At 48.7% G+C, this 19,697-nt stretch overlaps 1 protein-coding gene across 4 annotated transcripts in view; it reads left to right on the top strand.

The window, feature by feature from the left end:
- prkdc (protein kinase, DNA-activated, catalytic subunit) overlaps positions 1–19,251 on the top strand; it is a 31,484-nt gene extending 12,233 nt beyond the window's left edge. For 2 of the 4 annotated variants that reach the window (XM_081695270.1, XM_027019390.3), the window contains exons 37-86: positions 180–368; positions 500–604; positions 697–864; positions 1,187–1,314; positions 1,393–1,597; positions 1,731–1,909; positions 2,092–2,260; positions 2,381–2,446; positions 2,554–2,617; positions 2,801–2,949; positions 3,089–3,226; positions 3,390–3,509; positions 3,626–3,769; positions 4,160–4,311; positions 4,606–4,737; positions 4,891–5,002; positions 5,097–5,224; positions 5,318–5,467; positions 5,592–5,765; positions 6,122–6,220; positions 6,359–6,569; positions 6,830–7,016; positions 7,221–7,424; positions 7,508–7,623; positions 7,762–7,893; positions 8,000–8,179; positions 8,367–8,578; positions 8,687–8,825; positions 9,111–9,299; positions 9,474–9,698; positions 9,970–10,078; positions 10,297–10,399; positions 10,571–10,733; positions 10,865–11,039; positions 11,624–11,808; positions 12,498–12,678; positions 12,894–13,060; positions 13,218–13,429; positions 13,529–13,616; positions 14,336–14,479; positions 14,615–14,822; positions 15,183–15,250; positions 15,808–16,028; positions 16,353–16,445; positions 16,768–16,848; positions 16,947–17,018; positions 17,388–17,589; positions 17,742–17,930; positions 18,159–18,298; positions 18,631–19,251. In XM_081695270.1, coding sequence (XP_081551396.1) covers positions 180–368; positions 500–604; positions 697–864; positions 1,187–1,314; positions 1,393–1,597; positions 1,731–1,909; positions 2,092–2,260; positions 2,381–2,446; positions 2,554–2,617; positions 2,801–2,949; positions 3,089–3,226; positions 3,390–3,509; positions 3,626–3,769; positions 4,160–4,311; positions 4,606–4,737; positions 4,891–5,002; positions 5,097–5,224; positions 5,318–5,467; positions 5,592–5,765; positions 6,122–6,220; positions 6,359–6,569; positions 6,830–7,016; positions 7,221–7,424; positions 7,508–7,623; positions 7,762–7,893; positions 8,000–8,179; positions 8,367–8,578; positions 8,687–8,825; positions 9,111–9,299; positions 9,474–9,698; positions 9,970–10,078; positions 10,297–10,399; positions 10,571–10,733; positions 10,865–11,039; positions 11,624–11,808; positions 12,498–12,678; positions 12,894–13,060; positions 13,218–13,429; positions 13,529–13,616; positions 14,336–14,479; positions 14,615–14,822; positions 15,183–15,250; positions 15,808–16,028; positions 16,353–16,445; positions 16,768–16,848; positions 16,947–17,018; positions 17,388–17,589; positions 17,742–17,930; positions 18,159–18,298; positions 18,631–18,835 — 7,572 coding nt within the window. In that variant the 3' untranslated portion in view covers positions 18,836–19,251. The other 2 variants (XR_014116033.1, XM_081695271.1) reach the window with 2 other exon arrangements.
- The last annotated feature ends 446 nt before the right edge of the window (positions 19,252–19,697 follow it).

The following is a 19,697-nucleotide window of genomic DNA, read 5'->3' as shown; positions in this document are numbered from 1 at the left end:
GCATTGCCACTATATTGTGTTGGTGACAGCAGGTCACGATATGCTCCTAGTGTTTATAAGGAGAAAACATTAGAAGGAAATGTGAGCAGTTTCAGATATTTTAAATAACCCACAGTGAGTGTAAAAACGTGTGTGCGCGCGCTTTTACTCAGGGAGTGCGTGTGTGTGCCTTTACTCAGGTCAGCATTCTGCTCAATGGCATGTTGGACCACAGCTTCCGTGAGCGGTCTGTCAGGAAGACCCAAGGCTCGCGATTGGCTGAGCAAGTCCTCAAAGGGTGGGACCTTCTGAAACCATGGTGGCAAAGCCCCACCTCCTCACCAGACAGCAAAACCTCAACCCTCACCCTGCTTTCCAAAGTCCTGCAGGTAGCACAAATGCTTCAGTGCCCCACAAACCCGTAACGAGACGTAGAACGTGTGAGGCACAGACCTGCCAAGTTGGTGGCGATTTCTCTACTTCTCAGTGTTAAGTGCAGTTCTTTACATGTTGGCCACAGATCGACTCCTCCGTGTGCACAAACACCAGCCACTCAGCCTTCCAGGCGGTCCTTACAACCTTCACCACTCTCATCACGGATCACATGCTGCCCTTGAATCTAAAGGTAATGTTAGTAAACAAAATGTTGAACATTTAAGAACTAAAGATCCCCATGCACATCTATTGCAGTGAAGTTTCCTTTTCTGCACCGCACAGAGCCAGGCGCTGATCACGTTGCCCTTCTTCACTACGTTACCCAGTGGCCCTCGGGAGGCACTGCAGAGGGCTCTGGAGGCTCTGGTGGCTGACCATTTCCCCATGCAGTCGGACGAGTTTCCTCGTGGCTCGCTGCAGTGTAACAATTACATGGACTGTATCCGTAAGGTGAAGGGCGTTCACAGTAATCCCTCTCAAACTTTCTTCGTTTCTGCTATGTATCCTCATGGAATTTTAGCATTTAAAAATTGTTGCTGGTTATAATGCGAATAAATAGGAAAGTGATTTGATATTGTAATAATAACAGTGGCACATGCTAGAACCCTGAAACCCTTTTCATTTTGCATATACATCCTTGGAACTTTGGTTAGGTTTTTTTTAGTAACTGGTCTCAGTCATTACCAGTCGTTCTTTGTTTTTGTTTTTGTTTTTCTTCTACAAGTAGAAGAGCATTCTAGGTATTTAACCAGGTAATGTTGACTGGGGTCAGTTTTTAGATGCCCTGGAGCTATCCCAGAGTCCCCTTCTGCTAAGGCTGCTGGCTAAAGTCCTGTGTCGTGACAAAAAGCACATCATGGAGGAGCGCTTTCAGATGTGCTTCCAGCGAATCGCTCGACAGTAAGGCCAAGGAACATGTCCCGTATTTGTGTATGCTTAGGTGAGTTCCTGTATTTCAGGCTGACTCCTCTCTAACAGGTCGAGGTGTGAGGATCAGGTTCTCCTCCTCTGCACAGTCCACCAGATGATCCAGGACCGAGACGTTCCCGTGAGCTCCCTCATGGGCCTGCTGGACCGTGTGCTGCTCCCGCTGGCCACTCACTGCAGTCCTAAAGCCCTGGCTCAGTTCTTCATCACTAATGTGGCTGGCATCATGGCCACCCTGCAGGCACGCTTCACTAAAGTGCGTAACGCGCCTGCAGCGGCGAGACAGTGGCAGTACGGACACACAGACACACACACCGTCCTGAATCGGCAGAATAATAAGGCGTGTTGTCGTTCGGGCCTTTTGGCGTGCCGTGTGTTCTCTGCTGCAGGCTGTGGAGTCCGCTTTCGAGAGCCAGCTCATCATGAAGACCGGCTCCTGCAAGTTACTGGAGTTGCTGTATTCTCGCCTGCACAAAGAGGAGGTCTATTCGAAAGACTCTGCCATCAACCAGGCCTTCTGTGGCCAAGGCAAAGCCGAGGGCAATGAAATGTCCAAGACCCTGCTCAGGTGAATCAAATGCGTTTTTATATCTATATAGATCTTTCATTACATTTGGAGTCTAGTATAGAGGAGAGTCAACTGGAACTGTTGTTTGCGTTCGCTGATTGTTTTTTAATGTGTTTAAAAGTGCTCCACTGTGCGCGGGGCGTGTGAAACTGCTCATGTCAAAGTGCCTCTGTGTGGGGCAGGTCCTGCTTCGAAGCCTTCACCGAGAACATGGCTGGCGAGAGTGCTCTGCCCGAGCTGAGGAGACAGTACCACTGCGCCGCATACAACTGTGCCATCGCCCTCATCAGCTGCAGCTTCAATGAGACCAAGTTCTACCAGGGCTTCCTCTTCACGGAGAAACCAGAGAAGGTGAGCACCCCAGCTCGGAGCAGTCCGATCTAGCCCTGGATCTTCAACTCGGGAGACGTTCCTTCCTCATTCATTCTCTTCTCTTGTTTTTCTTCTTTCTCTCTCTCTCTCTCTCCACAGAACCAGTTGATTTTTGAAAACCTGATTGACACCCAAAGGATTTACGAATTTCCCATCGAGATTGATGTAAGTAGTTTTATCTTGTAAATATGCCTTTTTGTGTGTGTGTAAAGAACACAAGCTAAAAATGTATCAGCAGTTTTTTGATGTGTGCGCGATATCGTTTGTGACAGTTTCCCATTGAAAGGAAGAAAAAATATGTCATGATCAGAAAGGAAGTAACTGGAGAAAATGGAGGTGAGGCTTTGTTTCATCAAGCCCATAAACACGTGAATGGAAAAACAAGCTGTCAACTACCTTAAACACTCTAAACACACTAACCTTAGAAATAAACGTGGGAAGCTGGTTGTGTTTGTCATTTCCTGTAGGATACGTAGGCTTGAACTTTTTCTTTCTCCTGTTTCACCTTCTCTTGCTCAGAGGCACCAGTATACCTCTCCTCCCAGTCCTACATGGCCGACAGTAGCCTCAGTGAAGAGATGAGTCAGTTTGACTTCTCCACTGGAGTCCAGAGCTTCTCCTACAACTCCCAGAGTGCATCAGGTCATGGCCACATCAGTAGGGCAAGGGTGAGTTCAACCTAAAGGGCTTTTTTTGTGTTTCGTGTCTGTCAAAACCAGAGTGCAGATGCTTTCACAGGTGCCAGCGCACAGGCCTGTGTGCGTGTGGCACCTAAACGCGCCTGTTCTCTCCCCTGACTGCCGTTAGGAGCGCGTGGAGGTCTCGTCGCCGGACGAGACCGTTGATCTGGAGATGGACGAGCTCAACCAGCACGAGTGCATGGTCACCATGACTGCTCTGTTCTGCCACATGCAGCGGCACAACATCACCCCTAAAGTCCAGGAAGTGCGTCAGACACATTTTAACATCAGTTTGTTGCTTTGTAACACCTGTTCTCACCACTTAAATGTGGCAGTCCCTAAAATGGGGTGTGTAGTCATGGCAATGTACACCTAAACAGTTAACAGTTTTGTCAGGGCTTTTGTTTTTTTGTTGTTGTTTTTTTAAGGGCACGATTCCCACTGACCTTCCTCCCTGGATGAAGTTCCTGCACGGGAAGCTGGCTAATCCGTCCACTCCTCTGAACATCCGACTTTTCATCACCAAACTCCTCATCAACACAGAGGAGGTGAACAGGCTTTTTCTTTTGGGCATCAGCTCATTACATGGTCTGCAGAGCTGAGGTTATCGGTCGCTGGTGATTCAGTTGCTCCTGCTCTTTTGACGGTGTGCATCGCTCTGCAGGTTTTCCGCCCGTATGCCAGACAGTGGCTGGGACCACTCTTACAGCTGGTGGTCTCTGGAAACAACGGCGGAGATGGGATCCACTTTATGGTGGTTGACATAGTGGTTACTGTACTCTCATGGACCAGCATAGCCACTCCAAAGGTGTGTGGGTGGGGGGTGGGGGGGGGTGAGTAAATCAGCATATTTATTGTACTTAATGAACCAAAGTTCAGATTTGTAGTTTTCTGCCAGAACCTGTAAATTACTGTGCACATCTAATATCGTGACACTTACAAACTTGTTTTGCATCCAAGTTTGTGATGTCCGTTCAGAAATACCTGACATTTTAATTAAAGGTTTAGAGGCTCAGTACAGATACCACGTATTAGTGATTTATTTTATTCCCCCCCCCCCCCGGCTTAAATGGTAGCTAGTTCATTAAGTGAGTATAATGTGCAGCTGTTAGGGGAAGTCTAGACGTATTACTTTAGTACCTCCTTTATCTTCCTTTTAGCCTAAAGTAATCCCTGTGCTTCTTGTATGACTCTTCAGGGTAACACCCGAGATGAGGTCCTGGCCAATCGTCTACTGGAGTTTCTGATGAAGAACTGCTTCCATGTGAAAAGGCCCGTGTTCAGACATAACCTGGAAATGATCCGCACCATGGTGGAATGCTGGAAGGACTGTCTGCACGTCCCCTACGAGTAAGGAACGACCACCGGAATAGTCGCAAAGGGTTTCGTTTTGCGTTGTCTCGTTTCGACTTTTCTCTCCAGATCTTCGTTGCCTCACAGCGAACACTTCAAAGTTCTCATTTTTACACTCTTCTTCAGTCATTGTAGTGTGCAGGTATTCACGAGTAAGTGTTCCGGTCATGTCTGCCCACAAACCGTTCATAGTTTAAAAACATCAGACCTCCTTCCTCTAGATGATCACTTTTTTATTTTGTTTGCAAGACTGTAAGCGTGTTCTCTGCGGTTTTCTCTTTCATTGTGCAGACTAATCTTCGAGCGCTTTTCTGGAACAGATCCCAACAGCAAAGACAACTCTATAGGCTTGCAGCTCTTGGGTATCGTACTGGCCAACGGCCTCCCCCCTTATGACCCAGCCTGTGGCGTTGACCACAGCAGGTACATGCTCCTGTCCTCAGTGACACTCTTCTTGTACGGGACGGTCCCGGAAGGCTCAGTTTTCCCTTTTTTTGCTGCGTGAACGTTTTGAGTTGTTCCCCAAGCCCAAGAAACCTTTAACTCAGTCATCAGTTCTCCAATCTGTTTCTGCAGGTACTTCCAGTCTCTGGCCAACAACCTGTCCTTCATCAGATATAGAGAGGTCTACTCTGCAGCAGCAGAGATTGTCGGCTTAACCCTAAACTACATGACTAACAGGGAGAGCGTATGTTTACACAGATATTTATAATTACTGTGCTAACATTTCTCGGTTTTTTTTTTGTTTGTTTTTTAATTTTCGGACATTTGTTTTTGCATAGCAAAATGAGGAGCCGCTGTTCACTGCAGCCGTGGCCAAGCTGACGGAGTTGAATAAGAAGGCCCTAGATGACAAATTTGTCGTTTGTCTGAGCAAAGTGGCCAAGCACTTCCCACCTCTGATGGATGGGTAAGGCATGCGTTACTGCCCAGGTTGTCTTTAGCCGCTGGCTGTGCGGATTTTCTGACAGTATGTGTGTGTGTATGTTTGCACCAAAACCAGGTTTGTGAATCCTGTTTTTTACCTGCTGCCGAAGCTGCATGGCATGCTGAAGACTCACTGTCTAGAGTGTGTGCTGAGCCGTGCCGATGTCATCCCCGACATTTTCCTGCACCTCAAGACCAAGGGCTTCACCCAGCTCATGGAGCACAGGTGTGTGTGCGGAGCTTACGCCCACATGCGTTCAGAGCACCTCATTACTTCCTGTAACATCCTGAGTCCCCCAAATGTCCAAGAATCCCTCGAGCGTTACGCCACTGCCCTGCCACGTTTCCAGAGACGAGGCGAGGCAGCGGGTGTGTCTGGACATCGTGCACAAGATCCTGGCCTTGCTGAAGCCCGACGAGCTGCAGGAGCTCTTGGATTCGGTCTGCACCTTCGTCTCGCACCCGTCCCCCGTGTGCAGGGAGAAGATGTACGATGTGCTCATGTGGATCCAGGACAACTACAGGTGCCCCATCTCTGCATCCAATCATTAATATCCGTCCATCTGTCCAATTATTCATCTATCCAGTCATAATCTTTTTCTTTCTTTTTTTTCCCTTTCCTGTTCTGCTGTTGCTCTCTGATTTTTAACCCCAGTAGTTTTACTCCAGCTGGGTTCATTTCTACTGAATTGCTTACCCGCTTAGTGTTATCCCCCAGTTCCTCAGGTACATCTGCAGGTGCTGTGGGTTTTAAGGTGCCGGACGCTGGTAGCTAGAATTGCCCGGTTGACTTCAAAATGTGTGGAGGGGTTGACATGTAAGAGCAGGAATGGAGGAGATGGTTAAGTGTCGAGCTGATCCCGTAGCTGTGTGTTCGCAGTGATGCGGAGAGCCAGGCGGACAGCACATCTACGAAGGTGCTCAGTGTGGCTAAGGACACCCTCCTCCAAGGGCTGGCTGATGAAAACGAGGGCTTACAGTGAGTACCTTTTCCAGGACCTTCCCAGCACATCGTTCGCCGAGCTGGTCCGTCCCAGTCCCGGGCCTGACCCCCCCTCGGAGGTTCCAAGTTTGGGTTCCCGAGCGGGTCCGTTAATCCCGTGCCTTTTCCCCTCAGGCTGCACGTGCGGAACTTCTGGAGCCACAAGCGGCGCCTGCCAACCTCCACTCTGGAGCGCATGCGCACGGTCCTGGCCTCTCTGTACACGGCCCGCATCGAGGAGCGCTTCCTCAGCCTGGCCACAGACCTGCTGCTGGAAATGACCAGCCAGAGTCCAGACTACACACGCAACATGTTCGAGTTCCCGTTGTCTGAGTGCAAGTTTCAGGTAAGCGCTCAAGGCGGTCTCCTTGCCTACCAGTCACCGTGACGACAAGCATGGGAATTTCCACGTTTGCCGGAAGTACTAGAAGACTATGTACCTAATGCAGAAGCAGTAATCCTAAGTCTAGATCATTACAAGCAATTAATTGTAATAATTTCTCTGCTTTGTTGTATTTATTAAGTTGCTTAAGGCAGTGCAGACAAACACTGCCCGCGTCACGTGTGTGTCTCTGCACTCCTTCCTCTGTGGACTTTGTCCTGCAGGACTACGCCATCAACGCCAACTGGCGTCTGCGCTCCACTGTGCTCACACCCATGTTCACCGAGACGCAGGTGAGCCAGGTGTTGGGCACGCAGGGGGCGGCGGGCACGCCACCCGCCGGCACCAAAGGCCAGATCCGAGCCACCCAGGCCTCTCTGGAGTTCTCCCAGACCCAGGCGCCCAGCGCAGGTAGACATCAATCACCTACAATCATCTTCTACGTCCCCTCAGCCACACTGTTAGCTGTTACTGGGGCAGACATATAATCGGTAACTTCTGCACTGTTTATTTTCATTTCTAACACTTCTTTTCAATTCATTTCGGATGCCACACCCGATCAGTGGAGTAAAACCTTTTTTTGCTACAGATCTGTCTGCTGGTGTGTGCTTTCAGGGCGCCGCTCGGCCTACAACTGGCTGACGGGCAGTAGCATGGATACGCTGGCCGACTACTCTCCACCGGCCGACTCGTCCTCCTCCCTGCTGGTGTTTGACAGGAGGAGGGCCCAGCGGGCCCCAGCCTGGAGGCCTGTGGGCGTCCGCTTCGGCTCCGGACGCCTGGCCCTCCCTGCCGATGAGACGGACAGCCGCAGCGCAGGTCGGTGCCCGTCACACTGCCCATGCGCCTGCTTGTCTTCCGCGTGCGTGCCTGAAGCGTGTGCGTGTCTATCTTCCGTCCAGCTGAACGGGAGAAGCGTGCCGACATCCTGAGGCTGAGGCGAAGGTTCCTGAAGGACAAAGAGAAGGAGACTATCAAGTTCGTCAAGAGGGAGATCCAGTCGCAAAGGATCGAAAGGGTAGACATCACATGCTGATGAAAGGAGTAGACATTTCCAAATATGTGGGCGGTAGAGTGAGTGGGCTGTGGGTTGGGGTGGTTCAGCTGGCTGGGGCATTTAAACACGCACTGAAGCTCTTGCATCTGCACTGAGCAGGAGAAGAGAGCGGACGAGAAGTTGCGGCGAGACGCTCAGGTGACCTTGTACCGCAGCTACAGGGTGGGAGACCTGCCCGACATTCAGATCCAGCACAGCAGTCTTATCGCCCCCTTACAGGCCCTGGCACAGGTCCGAGCTGATCCACACACTTCATCCAGGCATGTTATGCCACTCAGACCTTATTGGTGGGTGTCTTCATAGATCCTCTTCCTCCTGTGAATTGTGCCAAACCCAGAAAGACGCCACGCTGGCCAGGCAGCTCTTCGGCGCCCTGTTTGCGGGTGTGCTGGCGGAGATGGAGGCAGCCAGGCCTTCTAAAGAGAGGGAGGCCATTATGAACGACTTCCTCAAGAACATGAACGACTTCCTGCACAAGAGCACCAACTACTTCCCCCCGTTTATTGCTTGTGTGCAAGTAAGTGGGAAGTACGGGTCGGAAAGTTTAAGCACAAGGCCTGAGCTACTGCCCCGTGTAGTACTGTAGTGCTGCGATTGCAGCACGTATAGGAAATGGAACAGAAATTTGGATTTGGAATTGAAGCTGGTGCGTTTATTCATCGTTCCATTGGGCCTCGGTGCCCGTCGTGCGGCTTTCTCCACAGGACATGTGTTACCAGCATGGCGCCCTCCTGGACGTGAAGCCCGCCAGCGTGAGCGCCAGTTGCCTGGCCAGCCTGCAGCAGCCTATGGGCATCCTCCTCCTAGAGGAGAGCCTGCTCCACTCCAGCAGTGTGCCCGCCGAGCCTCCCTCCAAGCGGGCACGGGCCAAGAAGGAGCTGCCCCCCGACACGGAGCGCTGGATCCACCTAGCAAAGTGAGCTCGCCCGAACATGTAGCTGCGGTCGACGGTGTGTCCACCGCAGGCTTGACACGGTAGGCGCTGTACGTGTAGTGTCTAACTTGTCTTTGCTCATACTCTTAGGCTGTACAGGTCCTTGGGGGATTACGACGCAGTGAGGGGCATCTTCGGCGGGAAGGTCGGCACCAAGTCCATCACGTGCGCCGCACTGCAGATGGAAGCAAAAGGCGACTACGCCGAGGCAGTGAAGCTCTACAACGAGGTAACGAGTCGCTCAAACGAGTCGCTCAAACGAGTCGCTCAAACGAGTCGCTCAAACGAGTCGCTCAAACGAGTCGCTCATTTTAGAGGCGAGGTGCCTTTCGGAGTATTGCCATATCGAGCATGCAAGAAAGGATGGCTAGAATCCTAAACGTCCAGTTTGATCAAAGCAAAGTCCTCTGCCTTTTGTTCTGGCACATGACCGTGTTCAGCAGGAAAACTTGGAACAGTTTAGCTCCATGTCTGATGTTGCTGTAATCCTGGGGCTGTGCTCCTTTTGGCTCAGGCACTGAACGCAGAGGACTGGATGGACGGAGAGCCCACCGACACGGAGAAGGACTTCTGGGAGATGGCAGCCCTGGAGGCCTACGACCACCTAACTGAGTGGAAGTCCCTGCAGTACTGTTCCACGGTCAACATAGACGACAGCACGCCCGTTAACCTGGACAAGATGTGGGATGACCCATTTTATCAGGTGCAACGTTTCAGTCCTTTTTCTGTCATCAGCCGCGGTGAGTCACCGTGGAGACTAGGTCACCGTGGTGACCGAGCTGGTTAGACGTTAAGCGGCGCCCTCCAGCCTTAGTGGTGCCAGGCTGAAGCTGGCTCGCTAACCCGAGACCCGTGTGTCGCGGCGGTGCCCCTTCAGGAGACGTACCTGCGGCACGCAGTGCGAAGCATGCTGAAGCAGCTGCAGCTGGGCGCCAAGGACCAGGCCCTGCTCAGCTTTGTGGACGCGGCCATGAAGGTGGAGGATCGCAGGCTGGTGATGGAGACCCACTACAGCCAGGAGCTCAGTCTGCTCTACGTCCTGCAGGAGGACTACGATCGAGCCCAATACTACGCCAACAACTGCATGCAGGTCTTCATGCAGGTCTGTTTCCAGCGTAGCACTGGCGCAAAACATTGGCGTGTGGGTATTTATAATGGCTTATTGAGAGAGGCAGTGTTTAATATCAGGGCAAGACTTGCATTATGTTACAGTGATGATAAAAATCAAATCAGACATCCTTAAATATGGGGAATTTGAAACAATCCGCATTCATGGAAAAGCCTCACAGTCTCGATCCTCGGTATGTGTGATTAAAACAGCTCCAACAGCTCCACTCCAATCCCCCCTCCCCTCCCTACGTTGTCTTGTATAGAACTACTCCAGTATCGACCCTTTGCTGAGCGCCAGTCGTCTGACTATGCTCCAGTCTGTCCAGCCTCTCACAGAGATCCAGGACTTCCTGCAATATATCACTGGCGAGGGTGAGATTCTAGTAAAACCTTGTGACCGAGGTGCTTTCTACTTTGCATTAGTAGTTTTACGCGTTGCCTGTAACCTCCAACGAGTCTTGGCTTAAATCTTAAAGAAGACTCTTTATTTCATTTTAGTTCGTGTGTGTAGGTATTTAAGGAGAGTTTGGAATAGTTCTCCTTGCTGGTTATATTCTCCCCAGCTGTAATCCTGTGCTTCTCTTTGCCAGTCTCAGTAGCGTCTCTGAAAAGTGTGATTAAGCGATGGACTAGCCGCTACCCTGACGTTAAAATCGACCCAATGAGTGTGTGGGATGACATCATTACATCTCGGTGAGTCTGCTTGCTTTTGGCCTAACGTAAAATGAATGCGTTGATGGACGGGGTATGGGGTGGCATGGCAACAGATTGTACACACACAAATTGTACCTATAAAACAGGTGCACAAGCCGTTTCTAATCTTGTGTGTGGGTGTGATCTGATATAGCTCCTCTGTCTGTCCAGTTGTTTCTTCCTGGATAAGATCTGGGAGAAGCTGAGCTCTTCTCCTGCTGCCAGTATGGAGGTGGATGATGACGAACAGGACAGCATGGAGACCTTGGCAGCACTGGTGAAGGACTGCAAGTTTAATATGAAACTGAACATGGCAGACAGTGCCTGGAAACAGGTATGGCACCACAGTTCTAATGAGCAGTCCGAACGCTTAACAAAGGCACATTTAAGTGCCATGTGCCCCGTGAACCCCAAGGTAGGCGTCCAGCCTAATGTTCCCTTTTGGCTGCGCTGCCGTTGTCGCAGAACAATTTCTCGGTGTCGACCAAGCTGCTGAAGGAGCTTCACAGGGAGGCGAAGACGGACAGAACTCTGCTGCAGCGCTGGGTCCACAGCTTCACCCGCTTCACCCAGCGCCGGAGCTCCACTCTGGGCCCCGCTGAGCAGATCAGCTCTCTGCTCAAGACCCTGCCACTGCTGGGTAGGAACCCACCCACGCCAGTCAAGCTCTGCATCTCCAAATAATGTAGCGAAACCTTTATTAGTCGTAATGTTATTAGTCGCATTCTGATTTACATTTACGGTATTTGACTGAGGCTCTTATCCAGAGCAACTTACAAAAGTGCTGTCATTTACTCATAGAATACATCCTAACCAGTACAACAGGTTAGAGTCCAAGATACCATTGAACTAGAATACTGCTGAAATCTAGGTATCAGCATTGATCCATGTAAGTGCAAAACGCGTATAAAGCTCTATCTCAGACAACAATAAGTGCAATAAACAATACCTTACAATAAGTACTAGAGTTTGTTATTCAACATGGGAACCGGATCAGTGGTCATTTAAATATTCCACAAACAGATGGGTCTGCTATCCAACCAGCCAGTGGACGTTTGTTCCACCACCTGGGAGCCAGGACAGAGAATAATCTCCATGCTTGTCTTCACTGAGACTTGGCGTGGTGTTTCAAGCCGAGCCGTACTTGAGGTTCGAAGTACTCGAGGTACGGACGTCCGGATCGTGTTGATCTTTTCGCTGTCTGATGCACGTTGGCATTTGTAGAGGAGACGGAGAAGACGACTGAAGCCTCCACTGGCAGGGTGTCGAGAGACCAAAGGATTCTGAGGGGCTCCACCTTTGACCTTCTGGCCAGTGCCATGGCCCGCAACCCTTCCGCCCTGGAGGCTCTTGGAGAAGAGAAGGCACAGAGAGTTCTGGATCTTTCCGGTGCCTCTACAATTGACCAGGTATACTGTTGTTTTATTTTTACTCCCTGTGTTGAAATACTCCTCAAATATTGTGAAAACCATTGTAATATTGTCTTTTTTTCCCAATTGTGTGTGGAATATCTACATGACCACATCTGAACACACATGTAATAGCCAACACACTTGGTTGCAAGCATCTGACTAAAAACTGAAGACAAGGTTCATTTTCATAATTTTTTTTTTATAAATAGCAGCACATTTTCGATCTGTTAATTTGGTGGGGGGTTTTTAATTTCATATATTTTAATATTTCACTTTATAAACAAAGAATACCTGCATTCAGATCAAAATATCTTATGCTGCTAAAATCCACTGTTGGAAACAAACCTAATTCTATATTCTGTCATTGGGGGAAAAAAAATAGAGCATGCGTTGAAGTAAGATGGTCAGACGGTTAAACTCCAAAAAACCTCCAAAAAAAAGGATGCTTAGTGCAGCTGTACGCTGAGCCCACGTGTGTGTGTCTGTGTCTGTGTGTCTGTGTCTGTGTCTGTGTGTCTGTGTGTCTGTGTGTCTGTGTGTCTGTGTGTCTGTGTCTGTGTGTCTGTGTCTGTGTCTGTGTCTGTGTGTCTGTGTGTCTGTGTCTGTGTCTTGTGTGTCTGTGTGTGTGTGTCTGTGTGTCTGTGTCTGTGTCTTGTGTGTCTGTCTGTCTGTCTGTCTGTCTGTAGGTGGTGGAGAGGCTGCAGGCACGTGCTCTAGAACTGCTCCACGCCGCCGCCAGCAGGGCCGAGGAAGAGGAGCAGTCGTTCAGCCACAAGCACGCAGACACAGACGGCATCGCCGAGGCCTACATGACTCTCGCCAGCTTCTGCGATCGTAGACTGAGGGAGCATGAACAAAATGAAGAGGGTAACATGGGGGGTGGGGCATCTGTAGCATTTGTTCGCGGAAGGATGGCTGCTGCTTAGGACGAATAGACATGAGGATGGGTAAAGCTTCTTAGGTTGTCTGCTACAGTACGTAGCAATCTGCTGCGGTCCTGATCCAGCTGATTGGCCAAAGATCCTTTAGCAGAGGAACGACATTGTTTCGGACCAAGTGTGTATGCTGATGGTGCGTTTCAGGGAGCAGTCGCCCCAGGCTTTCGCCCCAGAGTTTGCCTGCCGACGTGGTGCTAATGATGCTGAGAGCCCTGAAGCTCCACTCAGAGGAAGCCAGACTCCGGTTCCCCCGCCTCCTGCAGCTGGTGGAGCTCTACCCTGCAGAGACGCTTGACCTGCTGGCCAAAGAGGTGGGGCAGATCATGGGGGAAGTTGTGGTTATGCCTTGGGGTGTTGGTCATACTCGAGTATGGGATTGTGGCTGTAACCCTTCCCAAATACTGTCCATACTTTTTTATAATATTTGAGGTTCGCGTTTGTTTTTAAGGCGGGTTCTAATTTTGATAGGTGGTGAGCGTGCCCTGTTGGCAGCTGATTGGCTGGATCAGTCAGATGATGGCCCTGCTGGACAAGCCAGAGGCAGTGGCAGTTCAGTGTGTAATAGAAGAGATGGCAGAGTGCTACCCTCAGGCACTCTGCTACCCCTTCATGATAAGCAGCGAGGGCTACACGTTTGAGGAGTCCGCCCGCGGCCACAGGAATCGGGAGTTTGTCGAGAAGTATGCGCAACACCGTTTCCTTTAGGACATCTATTCTGGTAGCATGTTAGCACTTTGGAAGAAAATTGTGTGTGTGTGTGTGTGTGTGTGTGTGTCTAGGCTGAACTCGGCGCTAGATAAAGGCGGAGTCATTCGGGAGTTTGTAGATGCTCTTCATCAGCTCACTAACCCTGATATGCTCTTCAAGGTACCAAATTTTCTGAAGATCTTTTAAGGAAACAAATCAGTGTAGAACTGAGGCAGTTCATAAAGTTTCATTCTAGAGGGATCCATTTTTTTGTTGACATGCTCGGTGAGACACACTGCTCCATTTTAACTCAGACAGTTCTTTTGTTTTGAACACCTGATAAGCCAGTACTGAATGGTCAGGTTGCACTGTTTTGAACAAAAGAATTGAGATAAATATATATCTATATAATCTCTTTAGAAAAAAAAAATCTAGTATAATATTTTTCCAGTATAATGTAACAACACTGACTACATTACATAAAGAGTCAAATTGTGTTTCCGATAAAGCGGAAGTGTTCCCAGCTAGTCACTGTGGGCCATGTCTACAGAATCAGTAACGGGGACTAAAACTTAAGTCAGTTTTGGTTCATAGACCAGCCTTGATGGACATGAAATCACTTCCTTTTAAGGCTTATTTCAAAAATCATCATTACAATAATATAATACATTCAGTATAATATAATGCCATATTCTCTTCTCCTGTATAGTTAGACTATACATGAATTAAGTTTACTTTTGTAATCTGTCAAATAATGCAGATTTCTTCCTTTCTGTAAACATAAACCTGGCCCATGTGAAAAGCATGCAGTGCTGAAACTGTACTCTAGTGCTTATGTGCACTGCTGACACTTGGCATGTCATTTGGACACACTGACTCGTTGCTTCACTGTTTGGCAGGATTTGTGGGAAGACCTCAGGAATGAACTGGAGAAGCAAAACGTAGACAAGAAGTCGGTAAAGCAGCTGTGCGAAGAACTGAGCAGCGCACTCTGTGATCCAAAAGCCCCTGGATTGGGATCCTTCCGGAAGAAATTTATTAAGGTTCACACACTACCCCTGTTTAAGAATATATATATATATATATATATTAATCTCTCTCTCCAACAATGTTGCCAATGTTGTGAAACGTGTTCAGTTGCCAAAGTACGGCTTTGGTCTCCTCTGTGGCTGTAAAAGGAGTTCTCCAAAGACGTGGAGAAGCTGATGGGCCCTGGAGGCGCAAAGATATTTCAGCAGCGGAAAGACAAGGACTATCTGAGGAAAGTAGATGAGCTGCTTCCCAGAATGAGAGAATTCCAGAAGGAGCCAGGCAATCTGAAGGAGTACTCGCCTTGGCTCAGCAACTTCAGAGTGGACACGCTCCGCAACGAGCTGGAGGTGCCAGGTCAGGAGAGAACTGTTGACTAGGCCTGAACAACTCGAGGAAAAATATAGAATTCTAACCCCCCCCAAACAAAAACACCAAAAAAAAACAAAACTTTATATTTGAACTTAGAAAAACAGATGCTGGAAATCTTAATCTTTAGAGTTTTTAATGTGTGTTGTTTTGGTTTTTTTATTATTTAAATCCTAGTTCTTGGGCTTCTACAGTTTCAGTACTGTATTGATTCATTATTCAGTCATACCATCTGGCTAGTGCTTTACTTTAAGCACTGATACTTTAACTGTTCCAGAAATGTGAAGGTATACGTCAAGTCCCTCGCGCTGATGCTTTAAGACGTGTGGGTTTGCTTCTTCTCCTCAGGGCAGTATGACGGTAGATGCAAGCCTCTGCCTGAGTACCATGCTAAGATCACAGGCTTTGATGAGAGGGTAGGTACATATGGAACGTGGGCCCCAAGCAAACCGACAGTACATACAGCATTCACTCATGCTAAAGTAGCGCTGAAAGTAGTAGTGTGTCTTTATGGTCTTTAACATTTTTTGCCTTTTGTATTTATTTTGCAACGTGAGTTTTCTGATGCACATATTTGTACAGTTCATTTCAGAGTGGGCACTGACATTTGCAAGTAGTTCATTTCATGAGCAGTCAACACATAAGGATTCATATTTACACCATTAAACCATACAGGGAGTTTTTCCTTGTCTCTGCCATCCTTGGCTTGCTCACTGGGGGCTTGGACTCAGACATTTGTAAAGCTGCTTTGTGACATCTATTTTAACAAAGCGCTATATAAATAAATGTGACTTGACATTTATTTTACCCCAAGATTGGTCTCGTAAACACGAGTTTCCATTTCTAAGCCGGTTTCCCGGTGATTAATGCTTGTGGCTTCATCTCAGCGGAGCCTCCTCAAGGACGAGCTCGTGCGTGCTTGGCCGATCTTTACCCAGCTGAACGTGACCCTCCTGTACTTGTGCGCCTCAAGGTGAAGGTCATGACCTCTATCCGTCGGCCGAAGCGCCTAATTTTGCGAGGTGATGATGAGCGGGACCACCCGTTCCTGGTGAAGGGCGGGGAGGACCTCCGGCAGGACCAGCGCATCCAGCAGCTCTTTGGCGTCATGAACATCATCCTGAAGCAGGACGCTGCCTGTTCCCAGCGCAGCCTAACGCTGCGCACCTACCAGGTCGTCCCCATAACCAGCAGGTGAGCGCCTGACCGGCCCCAGACTCACTTTCACTGCTCCCTAAGTAACAGTTCCCTAGGAAACTGCAGTTAATATGGGAAAGGTCATGGGTTGGACTCCCATTTCCCACCCAACTCCCTCCTCAGCCTTTCTGCGACCAGTGTTTGCTCATGATTATTTAAATAGCAAATTCCTTCCTGCATATGCGTATAAGCCATCTTGGCTGGTTTACTGTTTGGTTAACTGTATGGTTTCACCAAGTGTCGTACTGGTCCATTGTCAGCTCGTGTGTGTTCAGAGATATTTTTTGGTTTGTTGGCTTGTCCTGGTTGGTGGATGTGCAGGATTGGGCTGATTGAGTGGATGGAGAATACCTGCACACTTAAAGACTTTCTGGCCGGCAGCAGGACCAAGAAAGAGCAAAAAACCATCACACGGTATGCTGTTGACCAGGTGCCTGTGCGACACCTGTGCTTCAGATGAAGGGAGCTAGTCTTAACCCTTGCTTGCTTATGCTCACAGTTGCTTTCTGGGGTCTACTGAAACCAATGCAGATGGTTTGTTATAACAGTAAAGACTAAGTTCCTATATTCCCTTAAGACTGCTTTATGTAAATGGCCTATAGACCTACTATTTCACATTTCTAGTGCATTATTTTTTTTTATTTGATTCCAAAAATAAACATTTGAAAGACCCTGAAATTCTTTATTCAGGTTGTTACACGTGTTATAACTCGCATGTGGTTTTTTGGGATTTTAGGCCCAATGAAATGTACGACAGTTGGATCAGTAAAGTTGCCGGGAAGGTGGTTGGAATAAGACGATACGCGGAGGCATACAGGTACACTGGCATCCGTTTCCCTTCTAAACACAATGGCACGATGTCCCGTCAGGCCCGAGTCTCTGCTGACGGTGCCTGATAATGTCATTTTGCCACAGGAAGGCCAACCGAACAGACACCGTTAATAACTTTAAGAGGATCGAGCAGAACGTACCAGAGGATCTGCTGAGGTACGCTCCTGTTCCTCCGCCAATATCCTGTTATTACTGTGTTCCATTTATGCTGTTTGGACCATAATTATACAACAGCTTCCCAACATCCTGTAGTTATGAAGGTGTTGCTCCACCTTCCTGTAATTATGAAGGTGCTGCTCTGCCTTGTAGTCTGTCTGGCGCTCGGCCAGCCCCTCTAAGTCATCAAGAGGTGCTGAGTAGTGTCAAACAGAATGGAGGCATATGGTGACTATGACCTGGTATGTACGGTTTATATAGCCTGGCACCACACTTAAGATCGTTGGAGGAAGTGAAGGCCCAGCTAGTGTGAAGGCGAACTACACCGATAGTGACTGTGATGATGACCGTGACTGGCGTGTCTTTCAGACGGGCATTCGTCCGGATGAGCACGACGCCCGAAGCCTTCCTCTCGCTGCGCTCGCACTTCACCAGCTCGCATGCGCTTCTCTGCATCAGCCATTGGGCTCTGGGTATCGGGGACCGTCACCTCTCCAACTTCATGATCAACACGGAGACGGGGGGCATGATCGGCATCGACTTTGGCCACGCCTTTGGATCGGCGACCCAGGTGGGTTCCGTCCCTCACCCACTGAGAACGCGACTGGCAAAAAACACTCAGCAAGCAGACCAGTGATGGCTCAGTGTGGCACGTGTCTGTGAGGCTCTTCGTGATAAACCAGTGTGATGAACACTTGTAACCGTGGCGTTTGGGGTTCGCAGTTTCTGCCGGTGCCGGAGCTGATGCCCTTCCGGCTCACGCGGCAGTTTGTGGGCCTGATGCGGCCCATGGCGGAGTCGGGTCTGATCCGCAGCGTCATGACACACTCACTTCGCGCCTTCAGACGCGACCCCGACCTGCTGCTCGACACCATGGATGTGTTTGTCAAGGAGCCCTCACTCGACTGGAAGGTACGCAAACCCTGCGGTGCGTTTTATTTGGTTACAGAAAAGGTGGGTGAGGGGCACACGAATTGGTGTGTTTTTTTTTTTTTTTTTTATCCTACTTCTTGAGGGTGTGTAACTATGGATACATCTACAGTAAAATCCAGTGTGAGTTTCCTTTTTTAAGCCCAAGTCCCAGCCCTGGTTTTAACCTTTTAGGTTTCCGATGTAACGTGTCACCTCCTCTTTCTTCAGAACTTTGAGCTGAAGCAGCTGAAGAAGGGAGGCACCTGGACTGAGCGCGTGGACACCAGAGAGATCAACTGGTACCCGCTACAAAAGGTCCATTTTGCCCGGAGGAAGCTAGAGGGGACCAATCCCTCAGTTATAACAAGGTGTGCCCAACTATTGCTCAGTGATGGATCTGATTACACCTTCTCCATGCCTGGAGCTCTCTTCTTTCAGCTCCCTAATTTTACTTTCTCAGTACACTAGATTTAGCTGAGGCCAAAGGGCAAGGTATGGTGCCAAAGTATTTCACTGTTTAATGTATACTCAGTCATTATATTTTGTGGTTTGAAACAGGAGACCTTAGATCTAAATATGAGACTTACTCAGCTTGTTAGAAATGGTCTGTAAAAAATGTGCAAATGGGGTGGGGGGGATTACAATTTTCAGAAGTGAAAATAATGGCGAGCATTCGCGTTGTTACTGTGTTTCCTATCAGTGAAGAGCTTCGTCTGGGTTTCGAGAAAGATCCAGTGTTTGAGTACATGCTGGCCGTGGCTCGAGGCAGTGAGGAGCACAACATCCGCGCCCGTCTCGGGGTGAAAGACCTGAGCGTGGACGAACAGGTGGACTGCCTCATCGATCAGGCGACCGACGCCAATCTACTGGGCAGAGCATGGATAGGCTGGGAGCCCTGGATCTGAGCAGCCTTTATGGAAACACTTTCAATGTATACATGTCTAAGCATGCAAGTTTCAGCTCAGCCTCTCGTGCTGAGTGATCCGTAATGGTGTTGATTTAGTAGCTTTAAGGAACAGAACAAAATGGTTAACAGTATAACCGTTGTTGACTTTTGTAATCCCATGTTTGTGTCTCAGAATGACTGCCACATGTGTCCGTTTCCTGTGTGACCCCCTGCTACTCATCACGACACTCCACCCTTATGGCCAGTTGATACATTTATTTCATTTATTTTTGCTTGTGACAGGACGGCTTCCGACAGCAGTCACTCAATAGCGATCTGTCCACGGTGTGTATGGCTATGGGGACTTGGGGAGGATGGGGTATTGATCACTGGAAGAGCAATGTTGGTTCTGCTGAAGTAAAAACTTTAAATTTGTTATGGGCTCTTATTTCTCATCTGTGCATGCCAGATTGTGCTTCAGTTTTGTGTGGGTTCAAATAAACAGCCATTCTGACTTATGAAATTGAACTTACCATACCAGAAGTAATAATATGCAGAGGTAAAATTGTATGTGGGATCTAAAGGCATAACTAATCCTAGAAAGCTGTGGTCTTCATGTCAGTGCTGTTTTGAGCTGTGATTGTGCTTCAAGGGGAATGAGAACCAAACAGAATCGGGACAAATGTTGCCATAATCAGTGTGGAACTTCACAGTTCTGGAATTCTCCACTTCTTAACTTGCAGGGAAAAAAGCATATTTGAAGAATTTTAATCATATATGAAAATTATAAAAATTCAGCACTGGAGCATGTTGGCATGCAGGCCTGGAAATCTTGTGTAACTTGTTTCTTTCCGCTTCAGAGTTCTTAACTGTATCATGCA

The sequence above is a fragment of the Electrophorus electricus genome, chromosome 13 (assembly GCF_041902795.1).
Source record: "Electrophorus electricus isolate QZ-2024a chromosome 13, ASM4190279v1, whole genome shotgun sequence".
Taxonomy (NCBI): Eukaryota; Metazoa; Chordata; class Actinopteri; order Gymnotiformes; family Gymnotidae; genus Electrophorus; species Electrophorus electricus.
The sequence above is the reverse complement of the archived record's forward strand: the minus strand, read 5'-3'. Positions and strand labels throughout refer to the sequence as shown.